Below are 16,933 nucleotides of genomic sequence, written 5' to 3'. Positions count from 1 at the left end.
AAATAATTCATTATCATAATGAAACCAGCGAGGTTCATTGCCCTAACTGCCCTCAAAAGACCTCAGCCTCCCTTCCCACCAAATTAATCTTTATTTGCCTACAATGGCATGTCTAGTGTCCTACAAGCCCCCTTCCTCCTGAAGTCTGTGAGAGGGGGCCATCTTGCATCTGGGATATGACTTTGGCAATGTCAACTGATGAAACATCACTATTTTAATGCTTCATGTACGGATCTTGTCTCCTTAACAAAAATTCATCTAGATAGATGTGGTATATTGAATAGTCTGTCTTTAAAGTGTTATATGGAAGAGTCTGGAGACGTGTCATGTCATCTCCCTCCCTTTTCAGAAGCCTACTGATGCCAGGACCAATGAAGGAAGAATTTGGATCCAGCTGAACCGCAGCGCGCTCATGTTGTTTGCTTCTGTTATTAATCCAGAGTTACAGTTTAAAACATACACTGCTGTGTCCTTCCTTAGTGATCCTTCCAGAGTTCCTGAGCTCTGGGTTCTGCAGAACACTTGCAGACTGCAGCCCGCAGCTAGTCAGCCACATGAGAGAACATGACATGGTATGAGAGGTGGGCTATGTTAATTTGTATGTTGCAAGAAGAGCAGGTTTTCTTTTCATTTGGCAAGTGCAGAAACAAATGGAAATAGCAAGGAACCAGACAGCAGGTGCAGGGAGCCAGGATCTCATGATCTGGGTTCTAGGCAATCAGGCCTGGTGGTTGGAGCAGTGGATGAGAACAGGTGCCAAGGATGGAAGCCAGACACAGAGTCAGGACTCGGTCAAAGGCATCGCTGAAACCGGAATCTGGGGACAGGCCATAGGTCAGAGTCCATACAAGGCAAATCAGGATCATAGAGTCCAAAAGCAGGCCAAAGGTCGAAGCCAGGTTGGAGTCAGTCTAAGGGTCTGGGGGTCAGGAGGTGGGTGCAGGGCTGGAGTGGGTAAGGAACAGGACTGGAGAAGAGTTGGAATAGGGCATGGAGAAGGCAGGAGTGAGCTGGAACAAGGCTCAGATGAGGCTGGGGCAAGGACAGGTAACACACTGAGGCAGCAGGAGGCTTCCTAGCTGAGTGGTGCTGTTGCACTGACTAACTTGTGGCTCTGGCGGTGAGAGTGACCTGTGCCTGGGGATCATCTCACCTGGGCTCTGCCCCGGGATAGGTTGCTGCGGAATGCCTGAGAGGTGAGTCGCTGCAGGCTTGGCTGCAGATGTGAGTCATTGTAGCTGAGAGACCAGCCCTGGCCTGGCTATGGGATCGCCTCACACTAGGAGTCTGTGAACATGTATGAGAAGTGAAAGTGGAATGTCAGAATTAAAGGGGAAAATTAGACTACATCCTAAGATTCACAGCTGAGGTAGTCACAATTATATGGATCAGTGCAAGTTTCCCCCAGGATTGGGCCAGATTCTTGGCATAGCTCTATTGACTGCGGTAACACTACACTAGTTTACCTCAGCTGAGAATCTGGCCTGTTCTTTTCAGATAGTAATGTGGGAGACAACTGGAAGAGATTGGAGTAACACTTCCTAATCTTTATGAAGGCTTCTTGAGTAGATAAAAAAGGAGAGGATTTAAAAGGAGCAGTCCTGCTTCAAAGTGTTTAACACATTAGCAGAGCAAGCAGGGGACAATGAACCAATTCTGAATGAGATCTGAACAATGTTTAGGAATTCTTGTAACCCTAAAAATGCAAACAGCATAGATTCTGGCATCATTCCTACCTCGAAGCACTTGGGATTGATAAGAAAGCAACAGAACTGAGAGGGAGAGCTGAAGACCGGGAATTTGTTAGCATTGTAACTGAAAGACACAAATGAAGATAACGGCAAAACATTGAAATGCTTGTATAGGGCTATTAAACAAAATTAGGGCTCAGGATAATATGCCCTGATGAGAATCTGTACAAGCAAACGGAATATGTCTCAGACTCAAAGCCTATGCTGTGGTTAAAAACGGGCTGTGACGTTGTCGCACTTGGAAACGCACCTGACTCTCCTCAGATGTCACAGCAACGGATCTACCTCAGAGAAGGGATGCAAATCTGTGGCTGGAATAGACTGTCAGTCTGCACTCTTTCTAGGGACAGTGTCGAGATAACCAAAGTCCCAGAGCTGATCCAGCAGAAGCTTGATATTTGACTCCGTATATAAGGAGGTTTCCTATAAAATTCAGACTCGTTACTGGGACTGAGGCTAATAGTATCCCAGCACGTATTTCAACACAGATTCTGGGTCCAGTGTGCGTATGACAGCCTAATTTTATACTAGTAACATGGTGTCTCTAGGACAGAATCTAAAAGATAAATCACCTTCACAGCAGCAACAGCCAAGGACAATTTTTTTTACTATTAAAATGTCTAACAACTATTGGGTAAAAAAGCTGGCACTGATCTCAACCTAATTCAAAGAACTGGAACTGTACGCATCTATGCGCACACCATCAAAGAAGAACCAGTGTTGCCAAAGTATAAGAAAAGGCAAGACCCCTTATATATGTCAGAGGAAGGTATATCCATCCAGGACGGGGCTGGCTACACACTCACTGTGCTTAGGGTTTGAGCCCCCATGATCATTTGTCATTACTGTCGTTTCTAGCAGAAAGCTCCATAATGCGATGCCCTTTCTCTCTCCTGTCTCCCAGGGTTAGGCATGATTTTCTCAATTGCTTTTTGGTTATGTAAACCCCCACAAGATAAAATGGCACTTCAGGGGATTTTAGGGATGGCTGAATTTCTAGTATAATACATCCCAAGTGAAGCAACTTTGCTGGATCCCCTGAGAAAGTTGCTACAGGATGACATAATCTGGCAGTGGGCACCATAACAAGACAAGACACTGCAGCAACTGAAAATGACAGCCTGCAATGCACCACTAGTTGGATTCTGTGATCCTAACAAGCAGCTCACTATTCAAACAGATGCATCTAAAGACTGTTTAGGAGCCTGTTCACTGCAAGAGGAAGTTATTGTGCCTATATTATGTAACAGAGGCCGAAAACATTACACCCAAATTGAAAAAGAACTATTGCATTTCCCACCAAAAAATGCCATCCCGTACCTAACAAGGTGCTTGTGACAAGGTCCTCTTCCCCGGCCTCCAAAGGTCCCACTGCCCTACCCACAGTCTCTGTTATACAGTTTAATTGTCCAAACTGAGGTTAAATCAATAAAAACACAGTTCCCTGGGCTCCAGCTCTTAGGAGTTTCCCCTCTTTAGTTCTCAGGTCCCATCTACTGCTCCTCCCAGGGGACTCAGGCAGACCTTACTCAACTGGGCTACCTATTCCCAGGGAGCAGGTAGTGAGAGCCCCATGTCTACTCTCACTGCCTCTTCCTGATTCACCCAGGCTCCCCCTCACCTGGTCTCTCTGGCTCTAAGCCCAGGTGCCCTATTTTAAAGCTCAACTGGGATCAGCTGATCACTCACAGAGGCACTAACCTTGTTCCTTCTTAAAGGGCCAGTGTCACCCTGTGACAGTGCTGAAATCCAAGTGCAATCTGATCATAGAATCGTAGGACTGGAAGGGACATTGAGAGATCATCTGTCCAGTCCCCTGCACTCATGGCAGGACTAAGTATTATCTAGACCATCTTTGACAGGTGTTTGTCTAACCTGCTCTTAAATTTGATCTCCAATAATGGAGATTCCACAACCTCCCTCGGCAATTTATTCCAGTGCTTACCCACCCTGACAGTTAGGAACCTAACCTAAACTTCTCTTGCTGCAATTTTAGCCCATTGCTTCTTGTTCTACCCACAGAGGTTAAGAAGAACAATTTTTCTCTCTCCTCCTTGTAACAACCTTTTATGTACTTGAAAACTGTTATCATGTCCCCTCTCAGTCCTCTCTTTTCCAGACTAAACAAACCCATTTTTTTCAATCTTCCCTCATAGGTCATGTTTTCTAGACCTTTAATAATTTTTGTTGTTCTTCTCTGGACTTTCTCCAATTTGTCCATTTCCTGAAATACTCCAGTTGAGGCCTAATCTGCGCGGAGTAGAGCAGAAGAATTACTTCTTGTGTCTTGCTTAGAACACTCCTGCTAGTACATCCCAGAGTGATGTTTGCTTTTTTTGCAACAGTGTTACACTGTTGACTCATATTTAGCTTGTGGTCCATATAACCTCCAGATCCCTTTCCTCAGCACTCCTTCCTAGGCAGTCATTTCCCATTTTGTATGTGTGCAACTGATTGTTCCTTCCTAAGTGGAGTACTTTGCATTTGTCCTTATTGAATTTAATTTACTTCAGACCATCATAAATCACTTGAGACCATATTCTTTAAACCCCTTGGGAAACCCCTTGAAATTCCTGCAAGGTAATAGCACATGCTACTTCAACTACAGAGAGATGATCTGAAAGTTATACACACGATTGGTAAAGAAATGCTGATTTCAGAACACACAATCTAAGGTTGTAGCCAGCAATCTACAGAATCAGATTCTGAACTCTTTGAAGAGAAAGCTGTTTATGATACTGATGTCACCTTGATATTAAGTATGGGGATGCTACACAGATCACAGGACACATTAAAAGACACTCATCTGCAAGCCTTGGAAAAACGTGTATACAATGGTTGGCCATGGAAGGAGGAGACGAGTCAGTCCTAAACTAAAGCCATATTGGGCTTTGAAACACATGATTGCCTCGCAGTCAGGGCTATTAATAACAGGTGACAGAATAAATATTCCTCAAAAACATGAGGCAATAGCTTTTATATGAAGCACAGCAGGGCCGGGCATGCAAGGAACAGATTCACAAGCCAGTCAGATAATGTACTGCCTGAGAGTGGCCCAACACATAATGGTACTTACCGAAGTATGCAATGTATGTTAAGAACACAGGGCAGCCAATCTGAATCATTATGGCCTCACTAGATTCCTAAGACATCAGTGCACAAAATAGTTGCAGGTATCTTTGCCTTCAGCAAACATTTGTGATGACATTAATGATGTAGCACACGCAGCGGTTGTCATATTTATAACTCCAGGTATTCCAAGGAGTTACTGAATGATCACATTCCATTTGTAAGCAAAGAAATGGGTCATGTTGCAAGATCTTGCAGACTTGCACTCCCATTCCAATCCAAGATCTCTGCATGGCATGGCAGAGAGAACCATTCGAATAAAGAAATCGGTGTTTAACAGAATGACTGCATCAGGTAAAGTTCCACACTCAGGTCTTTTCAAGTGTGTAATGGAGTGCTCCCAAGTGTGTAATGGAGTGCTCCCAAGTGTGTAATGGAGTGCTCCCAAGCACAGCCCTGATGCTGAGAACAAATCTTCCCTCATGTATGTCACTGGACCCTAACACCACAAAGAAAGCTCTTGCCTTACTGAAGCCATTGCAAAACAGGTGGAAAAAACACAATGAGCAGACAACCATACTCCTACCTGTCTTCCAGCTCAGAGATACAGTCTGCCTGGAAACCTCACTAGGCTGGCTGCCAGGAAAAATAGTAGATAAATATATTAAGAGCCCCATTCATGCCATGTCAAGCATGCAAGCAGAAAGCAGAAGGCATCTCTGACCCTGGTCAAGCTACATCAGTAAAGGATACAATGCAGACACCTGCAATGGAGGGATGAACTCAACACACTTTCCTAGTATCAGAGACAGCCTCTAAATTCTCAGACCCCATCACCTCAAGGCACAGCACTCATATCACAAGCTGTGATAGGCAAATTTACTAGGAATGGATGGATTACTAGGAGCCTTAGAGACAGGGACTTGTAGGAGAGCTCTTCACAGCACTTGTGTTTGGATACAGAGAGAGCCCATGATAAGGAGTGAGCTCCATTGGGTCACATGTTAACAACCTCGGTCTAAGGCAGATGAAGATAAAGTTGTAAGCAGTTATCGATGCTGCAACAGATGGTATGTGTCAAGTCTGGTGATAACAATATTGTTTGTTATATAGTGGTGCTTATTGCTTTGGGAGGGAGGGGCTTTAAAGTGAGAGAAACAGACAAGACGTTCTTGGACCATGTTCTCTGAAAGAACATGTATGCTGAAATATTCTCTTCATTTACAGTACATAGTGATTTCATGGGAACCAGGCAGACAAGTGTGTTGATTTTTCTCACGATTTTGCTTTTCTTTACTTTGGAGAGTAACTTCCACAGAAAATATTTTAATTCAGTCTAATCAGTGAACAACAATCATAATGAATCTCTTAACTTCATTTATTGCTCATAAATAGTACTGGCTTGGAGACTGAAGCCCTCTATTTGTCTATAGAATAGGTATAGCACATGCAGTGGCAATGCAAGCTTTCCTGCACAGCATACCTCCCCCCTGTCCCAGAAGACCTCCAGGGATGAAAGGGTAGATCAGACTTAATCCTTAGCTTCTCTAATGAGATGACCGACAAGAGTGCTGACTGTGTGGTGACCTTTATCATGTGGACGCTTGGGAACTGAGATCACCAACTTGCTTCATACAGGACACCAGACAACCTTCAAATGGTAATCACTTTCAGTCTCTACTAATCTGGGGTGATAAAAACCAGTGACCTATCAGTGAAAGACTCTGTGGTCCATAACCAGTCCTGTGAGTGATGCAGAATTTTCCCATCCCTCCATATTTTCATTTAATGTCACCATCCATAAATTGTTTGTTTAGGAGCCTGAAGTCTTCCTAATGCTGTGTTGTTCCAGTTGTTTGTGCAGTGCCTTCCCGTTGTTCCTGTTGAGGTCACTCGCAACATGTGTTTGTTTCTGTTTTCCCCTCTTATGCCACCAAGATATTTGCTGTGATTTTGTCTTTGTTGTTTGTACCTGCTATTACTTCCATTGATAGTGTCTAAATTGAATTCCCATACAAATGCCCTTTGTTTCAAATGATGCTAAGGATGATAGTATTTAGTTTTGCTTTGAAAGATCGTACAGATTGTTCACGTTTTATTTCTATTGAAGTCAATGGAGCTTTATCTGGCTAAACAATGCAGGGTCACCTCTATGTTATGTCAATCACAGCTCAACTTTGGATTTAAAGAGCTCCTGAAAATAGGTGTTGGGGTCTCTTGTACACATAACACCTATTACTTCCGATCCAGTGTGGGTCACAATGTTTGTCCTTAAATGTGATCAGAGGGATTTTGTAGACTGAGTCTTTACTAATTCACATTACACCTCTGATAATTAAACATGTCTTGCCTTTGATTTTCAGTAACCTGTAGGAAACACTGAAACATGGTAAAGTTATTTATATTATATATTTTGATTATTCTTTAATTTTTTTAAAGATGGTTTTATAGTAAATTTTGTAATTCTCCTTTTTCTTTTGGATTCAAACACTTCCACATTAAAGGGACATGATCAAGATAAAAAAATCAATTTCAAATAAAATGTTCTCAAGCAAACATTTCTATTCATAGTGAGCCAAAGTTTCAAAAATTGTCTCAGTTTGTACCCGTGCAGTTTTGGCCACACGGTCTCTTGCATGTACTATTTTTGAGCACTCTGACATATGTGCACAGATGATATCATTAGAAATATGAGCCCCATTTGTGTGCACAACCGGAGGGCAAATTTCCTAACTGAGATGTAGTCGTATGTGGAAAAGTCCTCCTAGGAAGTGATGGAAGCTCTATTGCTTGGGATCTTTAGGCTAGTCAAAACACTGGCGAATGGACTATAGGGAACAGCCCTGTATTATCTGGGACTGGGTGATCCAACAAGTCTTTTCTATCTCTAGATTTTATGAATCTCCAAAGGGAATTACCGAGGCTGGATGGAAGCCCCTTTACAAATTTGCCCCTCCTTAAATTTGGGACCCAAACTACCCAACACTTTGCCCCTAAAATGTTTATTTTTCATTCTCTTTGCTTGTGATCTCATGGTTAGTCTAGAAGAATCTGTGTGGCTTGTTAAGAACGTGAAAACAGAAACAAGCACTTTGAAATTCCTGTTGTTCTTCAGAGAGCCTCCTGTCTAATGTCCTGCAGAGCTGTGCCGGGGTCCCATGTGTCAAGATAGCAGCTGCCACTTTTCCCCGAGTTAGTTTGATAAGATCATGGAATCAAAAGTTACAGCTGGAGAAGACCTATTTATAACAACAATCAGTGCTGCTACAGCCTCTTTCAACTGAAGTTCTGAAGGCACTTTAGAAGCATTACTCAATTAAGCATCCCTGGACCCCTGAGTTAGGGTAAACCTCATAATTAATACTGTTATTCCTGGTCGTGCCACCAATTCACTGTCTGACGTTGGTCAAGTCAGTAATCCCCGTTTTATAGAAGGGTAAACTGAGGTTTGGTTACTTGATCAAGGTCCCACAGGTAGTTGGTGGCAGAACCACATCATTAAGACTCTCAGTCCCCTGCTTTGATCAGAGTCCCACACAATTCCATCTCCTTGCAGGATCGTTCCCTACAGAATACTCTCTAGGGCTTGGTTCACTTTAATTTTAGATGACTTTAAGCCAGTTCCTTAGCTGGTGTAAATCTGCTGAAGTCAGTGGAGCTGAGCCCGTTTACACCAGCTGAAGATCTGGCCGTTTACCAGCAGCAACAGGGATTGAGTTAAACCTGGTCAAAATGGCATAAGGAGATTGTCTCAGCTGGCAGTATTTCAGCACGGAGTCTGAGAGTTTACTGGCAGAGGGATATTTATAATACTGGTGGTGTTTGTACTGGAGCACACAAAGCACCGTTTACACTGAAAACAAGATTGGGAAACACTAGTCTGTGTGAAAGCAGACTTGTTCCTAGCTTCTGGGAAGGATAAATTATACACAGTTTAACAGATTTTCACCTTTGATCCGTATAACCCATATTTTTTAAAAAGAGGATAGATTTTGTAACAATCTGGAAAAATAACAGATTCTGACTAAGGCGCACTTGGGGACGTTGGAGCCAATGACAAAGAGAGGGGATGAGGATGTACTTATGTGCAGTCATCCAGCAGGATGACACCTCTGACCATAAAATGCTGATGATATTGTGTATACTTTGTTAATAAACCCTTGGCAGGGTTCACACAAAGGCTGGAGTTAACATTTATCACGTATTATTTATAGAGTGCTGTCAGTATGCACATCACAGTGCAATAAGTGACGTCTGAACAGGTCCCCAAACAGACAGTCTGAAGGACCTGAGGCAGAATGATCTAGAAGAATAAGTTTGGGATGCAAATCAGGAAGTCCTGAGTTTTAAATCACACTCTGCCTGTGACCCACTGGGTAGGCTTAGGGAGGTAACTTAGGTATGTCTGCGCTGCAATAAAAGACCCGCAACATGGTTGCAGCTGGCCCAGGTCATCTGATTTGGACTCGCAGGGCTTGGGCTCCGGGACTATAAAATTGCAGTGTAGATGTTCGGGCTCAGGCTGGAGCCCAAGTTCTGAAACCCTGCAAGACAGATGGGGTGGGAGAAGAGGAGGTCTCAGAGACCAGGCTCCAGCTTGAACCAGAATGTCTGCACTGCAATTTTATGGTCCCGCAGCCCGAGCCCTGCAAGCCCAAGTCAGCTGACCTGGTCTCTGAGACTCGGTGCTCTCTTTTTTTATTGGAGTATAAACGTACCCGGAGGGTATGTCTGCACTGTACACTAACCCCTCTGACTCAGGTCTGAGCCCAAGCCTTCCTTCTGTCCACGCACAAATCAGTCTGACTCAGGTCAGCAAGCACTCATGACCTGGGTCCTAGGAACCTGCTAGCAGACTGGGTCAGAGCCTGAGTCCTGCTGTGACTTGGGTCTAGACCCTGTCATTTTACAGTATGGTTGCAGTTACAGTTGGGTCAAGCTGCAGACCCAAGTCATAAGGGCTGCACAGTGCAGTATGGACGTGTTAGCATGGCTGTGAGACCTGGGTCCAGCAATTGTAAGCCCAGGTTTACAATGAAATGTGGATGCTCAAGTGTGGGTTTGGAAACACTGAGTCCACAAGCCCAAGTCCCACTGACCCGGATTTACAATGCATTGTAGACATACCCTTAATGTCTCTGTCCACCCTTGACCAGGCTATTAGGGCCTTACGTAAAAGCGGTGATCTATTTCACCCTTCTGCACTGGAAACTGTAGGTATTTGTGCTGAAGTGAGGCTAGGGTTGTCAGTTTTGGTTGGATGTATTCCTGGAGATTTCATCACATGACATAATCTTTAATTAAAGATTAATCTTTAATTCCTGGAGACTCCAGGCCAATTCTGGAGAGTTGGCAACCTTAAGTGAGGCACCATGAAGTCCTGTGTGCTCTTATCTCATTGGTGCCAGTGATATCATGTCTTATTTTCCAACATGAAATCTGTGACTGGAGGAGATGGTGTGTTAGTAACTTTCAGGACAGATGTGGCAATTTCCTGCAATATCTTTGTGGAGATCTTGCTGTATTAAGTTTATGTATCATTGTGGGCCAAGGATTGTATGTAATACCATGGGAGAGGATGACCTCAGCTCCTCCAGGAACTAAGAACAATGGGGCAGGGTTGGGGTGTGATTAGGAAAATTCACTCAGGTTGTAGCATTTCCAGAGAAGTACCATCCAATGGAGAGGTACACATATATTAGTTCAAACTGGATTCTCCAGAGGCCAACAGACAAAGAAAGGGCTTTTGGATAAATAGCCTGAGTTTAAACTGACTCAGGGCCTTCTTTCTTAGCCAGCAAACAGACAGGACTTTCTGTCAAAGGGGGGCCCTGTTCCTTCCTGGGAAAGATTGGCAGGGTTTTGGCTTAGTGAGGCTCCATAAGACTGGTGGGTGACCTTTGGTAAGCTGTTAGCATGTGCATAGGAACTTGTATTGTTTTTATATGTTTGTTTTCTCTGTAAGGTTCACCTTAAGAATAAATGGGCTTGCTTAGAAAGAGCTGTATGGTAATTCATAACTGCTGGTGATGGCATGGCTCATAGCCTTAGAAGAGAGAGCAAAGCGTTGAGGCTTGCCTGTTTGGCAGTCTGACTTGCTGGTGTTATTACAGTGTAGGCAGGGAACTGTGCAGCCTGGAAAAGCTCCCAGTCAGGAGGGACAGGTCTCTCCTCCAGACAGTTGACAGCTGAAGAGCTGGGAGCCTAGAGTGGGTGAGGGACCTTGAGGGACCACAAAGTGGGAATACAGCTACAGTTACCCTGAACTGTGACAGTAAGTGCCTCACATTCAGGTTTAAATCAGACATCTAACATCAACAAGGTACTTTAATGGACAGGCTGTGTGGTTTAGGACAGAAGTTTTCCAGCTATGGGGCGTGCCATAAAGCAGGAAGTGTGAAGTGTGAGTGTGTGCCAGCAGAGGTATCAATTGCCTGTCTTTTGGTCCAGGTGTAGTGCTGCCATAGTGGTCCGGAGTGTCGTTCGAGCACCTGAAATCCAGGATGGCACTCACGCCTGACTGATACCTGCTGCACTATGGGACCCCAGGCTGCCACGTGGAATGTTGTGCTCTAGCCCCCCAACCTCCTGGACTACTGAGCTGCCACTTGTCTCTGGGCAGCAGCGCTGGGCGAATTGGGTGTACCAGAAAGAGAACCTTTCCACCACCGCTGGTCTCAGCTGCTGGCGGTCCCACCTTGGCTCCAGCTCCCCCAGCCCTGGGGACCACCACAGTGGTGGCCAGTCCTAGCTACCGGCTTTGCACCCACATCCTGCTGCACCGGACCTACATGGAGCTCACAGTGCTGGTGAACTGGTGATTGCCATGCTCTGACTCCCCTGCTTTGCCCCCTGCCCTGGAACTCCACTGACCCCACCTGTGGGGCACCTGCACTAAAGAAGGGCCCCACTCCCTGCCTGTGAGCCCGGCACCCATGAGCCCATCTCCTCATCCCAGGGCCTGTGAGAACTGGGGATGGGGACAAGGTGTCGAATGCTACTACTTTGTGGAAACAAGCTCACTCCCTCCACTGATAAGGTAGGAGTGGTGGCTACTGACACAACTGGTAATTGTTTGGTGATATGAATTCCCACAACGTCTGGGCAGTGTTATTTAGCTGCTGCTATGTGTGGGCTTTGAACAGAACTGTGAGCTAATGCAGGAGGTGCTTTATAGCTTTATTATAGCTCTATTGCTCAAAGCCCTTCTACTTTATTACTCGTATTCTGTGGAGTGTAGGATGTTCGGTTCCTTGTGTTGCCTTTGGAAGCTATGGGGAGGTGCAATTGCTTTTGTTTCATAGCTTAGGGAGGCTCGCTATGACAACGTTTGAAAACCCCCGCGCTAGGGATGAGGTCATTGGACTGGGTGACAGGAGATCTGGGCTCTTATCTTAGATCTGCCACAGATTCTCACACTGACCTTGGGCAAATGGCTTCCCCACTTTCTGCCTCTGTTTCCTGCCCACTTTTTGTCCTTTTGGCTATTTAGCTTGTAAGCAGGTATGTTTGTACAGTGCACAACTGGGGCCCCCGTCTTGGTTGGGGTTTCTACCTGCTACACAATACAAATCATTACAGTATAGTTCTACAATCAGTTACTTCCTGTTAGAACCTGTGATGCCTCTGCATGAGGTTCTCTTGCCTTATAAACCTTGGATTAGCCTTTTTTTTTTTTAAAGGAAATATATGATTGATCTGACCAAGACATCAGTCATCACTCCATCCCCTCAGCACTTACCTTCAAGCTTAGTTGGGACTGAAATCATTTGTGTTGTTTTGGCAGGGATGCTACAGAATGGAAAGAAGTTTGATTCCTCCAGAGACCGAAACAAGCCTTTCAGGTTCAAGATCGGCAGACAAGAAGTCATTAAAGGATTTGAGGAAGGAGCTGCACAGGTACAGAAGGATGATGCTGGCTGAATTTCAAGTTAGCTGGAGTGCATGCCAGCATGTTCAGTACAATAATGATGGTTTAACATCGGGGTAGGCAAGTCAAAATCACAGTCTATAATCCTGGGTGGTTTTTCTGATGGTGGGATGCATACTAATGTAATATTTCTTAGTCCTCCATTGATTAGCCTAATTGGGATGGCCAGAACTCGGGGGTTGATCATGATGGCGAGGCTTTGCACATGCTTCTCCAGGTGGGCTGTGGAGGATGGAATCCTCTCCTGTCTGTAGATCACTCAGCATCCACAACCACTTGAGCTCCCCCTCTACAAGGTCAGCGGAGGGTTGGCTTATAGATCCACCTCGTCAGTGCAACCCACCCAGCCCCTACAATGATCCAGCATGGTAGTGTGTCATGGAGCAGCATCCGTGCAGTTGCACAGAAGGCCAGTCCTGCTGCATTTGATGCCTCCCACTGAATTTGACCCTCACTGAATAGGATACTGAACTGCACTGTTATGTCCCTATGACATTCCACTCATGACTGCACAATTTAAAGTTCAATGATGAATGTTAAACCAAGGGCAAGGAAAAGGAGGCTGCCCTTAAATCATTAAGGCTTCAGTGTCTGTAGACTGCATGGTCATCCCTCTCTGTCAGTCTCTGAGGGAGGCCACGCCTCCTCGATGTTGCATACCTGTAAAGGTGCTCAAAGGGGGTTAGCTTCACCTAGTGCTCCGTCCTCTGGACGGGCAGAACAGTACAGCAGTCCTTGAGCCCCAGGCCCAGTCAGGGTGGGGCAGCAAAGCAATGAGTGGGCTCTTGCCTGCAATCTGCGCAGTCTATGAGACCCAGTAGGGGTGAGCACTGTAAAGTCTAGATGCTCAGGTAAGGGTGAGCACCCAGAGAGTCTAGGGGCTCACTCAAGGCTGAACATCAATAACAGTCTATGGGGCTCAGACAGGGTTGCCTGAGGAGTGCAGGCCTCCTAGTCTAAGGATGGGGAGTAGTGCCACCCCAGGGGTGCGGTGGCAGGGGGGACGCAGGCCCACCCAACTCTACCACACCCCAGCTCAGGGCCCTAATAGTGGCGCAGTGGTCTGCCACTGGGCCAGTGGGGATCCGCCCGCAACACGCTGACCTTGTATCAGGCCAGCTCCCAACCAGACTGTTGCCTGGTTTCCCTTGGGTGTATCTGCATCTGTCGTCTTGGAGAGCTCTGGCCAGTCCTCAGGAGGCAGCCCTGGCAGCTCCTCTGCAGGCTCCAGCAGCAGGCAGGACGCATCCGAGCCCACTTCCCCTTCTGTCCCGCCCTTCCACTTGCAGCAGGACGGACATGGCTCTCCTGGTTCAGCCCACCATGGGGGTGTGTTGTGGTCTCTCCCTGTCACTCTCTGAGGGAGGCCACGCCTCCTCGCTACAGTGTCATCCCAATAAAACCCCAAATGCCATCTATTTTAATCTAATGCATATTTCCCATAGGCACTTAGCTGTAGTGCTACTCTATGCAAAGAGAGAAGCTGAGCTGTGTTTGATATACAGAGCTAACAAGGCCAGGGTGCAAAGTCACTGCAACCGCACATTTCTGGGTCCCAAAGCTCAGACTGGATGAAGGTTTTGCTCAGAGCTTGTTACTAATGCATAAAACGAGGTGGGGGAAAAGGGCAAATAAGAAACAATCCAGATGCTAGTACAATCCTACTACTGTGCTGTTTCAGATATGAATGGACAAGAATCCGGTTCCTAACCACATTATGCCCAGCTCTTGAATCATAAATGCTTTGAGGGTACGAGTTCATTCTAGGAATCCCAGAGTATTTTTAAGAATGTTCAGTTCCTCCCCACCATTCAAGTTGCATTCCTTATTAATAGTAGTAAAATGTATTATTTGTATTATGGTAGAACCTAGAGATGAGATCAGGATCCCCCTGTACCAGGTTCTGTACAAACATAGAATAAGCAATGGTCCCTGAAGAACTAACTAGACCAGCGGTTCTCAAACTGTGGTTCACGACCCCATGTTAATGGAGTCCCCAGGGCTGGCTTACACTTGCTGGGGCCTGGGGCTGAAGCTGAAGCCCGAGCACCACTGCCTGGAGCTGAAGGCTGAGGGCATTAGTCCTGGGCATCGGGACTCAGATTACAGTCCCCTGCCTGGGACTGAAGCCCTTGGGCTTTGGCTTTGCCCCTCCTCCCCACTTGGGGCTCGGGCTTGCTCAGGCTTCAGTCCCCCCTCCTGGGATCATGTAGTAGTTTTTATTGTCGAAAGGGGGTCACGACGCAATGAGGTTTGAGAACCCCTGAACTAGACAAATCAGCAAATGGTTGGAGGGGAGGGATATAACACACAGAGTGAATAACGTGGTGGTTTGCAAATGTTCTGTAAGTGCCATGCTTTTTGTTTAGTGATGTAGATGTTGGCACAGAGAGACGAGATGTGTATATGCTTAGTCCTGGGACTAGTATGAAAAATCATGAGGGGTCTCAAAAATAGCATGAATTTGATAGACCATTTAATGTCAAAAAGGGGAACAGATTTATCCCTGTTAGAAGCCGACTCAGCTAAAGCTCTGGCAGTGATTCCACATAAGTCAATTTATAGCCTCCCAGAACACCCCGATTACCTTCCCTAAATTAATTATGTAGCCTAAATCCTTTCCAATAATCTGCCTAGAAACAAATTACCCTCTAGCTCCGCCTAGTGGATTGTCACACTAGGACTTAATAATAATTACTGAACACTTTGACAACACCTTCCATCTCAAGATCTCAAAGTGCCTTGGGAACATGAACTCATTAACCCTTGGAACACACTTATGAGGGAGGTTGGTAGCATTATCCCCATTGGATAGATGGAGAAACAGGGAGAGAGAGGTTAATGGGCTGAACATTGAAGACAATGATGTCAATGAAAATGGGAGATGCAAAGCACTCTGGAAATCACATGATGGCTTCAGCAAAGCTCTTCTTCACATGCGTCCCAGTCAATTTGAGCACATGCTTACGTGCCTTACTGAGCTGGGGCCTTTCTGAATCCAGAGCCTTGATCCTGTTAGGTGTTGAGAGCCTCTTGTGACTTGTCAGGTGTCCGTAATTCCCATTGCAGTCAGCAGATTTTGTGAGAGCTCTGCAGCTCACAGGAGGCCTTAATAAAGAAACAATGTGGACCTACACTGGTGCAAAAGGGTATTCCGTTGGGTTACAAAACTGGCACTAGAGGATTATTACATGTTGCCAATAAGAGGCCGTTATCCGGTGGTAAAAGAACAGGACTAGGAGCCAGGAGATCTGAGGCTAAATTGTTGGGACCAGATTTACACAGGTATTTGGGGCCTAAAGATGTAAATAGGCACTTAGCGAGATTTACAAAAGCATCAAGTGAGTTAGGGGTCAAACTCTCACTGACTTTGCAAATCTGCCCCTTAGTGACTGGACTATTGTATTTCTCCTAACACATTCTTTCCCCTTCTCCCTCTCCCTCTCCAACACTCAAATGCTAGATGAGCTTAGGACAAAGAGCAAAGCTGACCTGTACGCCCGACATGGCGTACGGAGCCACAGGCCATCCTGGAGTCATCCCTCCCAATGCTACCCTCATCTTTGACGTGGAGCTGCTCAGGTTAGAGTAAAGCCTTTCATGGGAGCCGGGTGAAGACATCTGCTGATAATCATCCATTCTTTTCCCCTTCCCTACGGTAAGAGGAGGCCGCACTGGAGTCGCAATCTTCCCTGCTTCAGCTGCCATGCCAATAGCACCTGCCCTTAGGTTGTTTATTCCTTTCCCTCTTCTTTAAAGTTGTTGTGTCCATATTTGTCTTCTATTAGAAGCTTCTTTGCTCTGAGAAAAATTTCCCCCGTTGTAACATTTTTGAGTTGTACATTTCATTTAATTTGCATGTGATTAAAATTCACAATGATCATTAAATATATATATATATATATATATATGTATATATATATATTCCTTATGGAAAAACCACTGCCTTACTGTACACAAACTGAGACAAACAAAAGGTGCTCAGAAATCAAATGTACACCTCGTACATGAAGGGGCATTAGCCAAACGGAGTTACCTGCGTTGCCACTTTTTTCTCAACTTGTGCGTGCTTGCTCGCTGCTGTTTTAAACAAATGTCTCATTTGAAAATTTAAAAAAATATGGAAACAATAAAATCTTGATACTTTACCATTTCTGCCTTGTTTCTTGTCCTTCACTGTTAA

At 45.4% G+C, this 16,933-nt stretch overlaps 1 protein-coding gene across 2 annotated transcripts in view; it reads left to right on the top strand.

Moving 5' to 3' along the window:
• The window catches only part of FKBP1B (FKBP prolyl isomerase 1B), a 45,432-nt gene extending 28,529 nt beyond the window's left edge, over positions 1-16,903 (top strand). The window contains exons 1-3 of one of the 2 annotated variants that reach the window (XM_048845651.2): positions 11,280-11,859; positions 12,607-12,719; positions 16,214-16,903. In XM_048845651.2, the coding sequence (XP_048701608.1) occupies positions 12,609-12,719; positions 16,214-16,342 (240 nt within the window). In that variant the 5' untranslated portion in view covers positions 11,280-11,859; positions 12,607-12,608 and the 3' untranslated portion in view covers positions 16,343-16,903. Of the gene's footprint in view, positions 1-11,279; positions 11,860-12,606; positions 12,720-16,213 lie in introns of those variants that run through there. The other variant, XM_048845649.2, reaches the window with a different exon arrangement.
• Positions 16,904-16,933: the final 30 nt, after the last annotated feature.

This window comes from Caretta caretta, chromosome 3, assembly GCF_965140235.1.
Source record: "Caretta caretta isolate rCarCar2 chromosome 3, rCarCar1.hap1, whole genome shotgun sequence".
Classification (NCBI taxonomy): domain Eukaryota; kingdom Metazoa; phylum Chordata; order Testudines; family Cheloniidae; genus Caretta; species Caretta caretta.
Note: the sequence above shows the minus strand (reverse complement) of the source record. Positions and strands in the feature narration are given on the sequence as shown.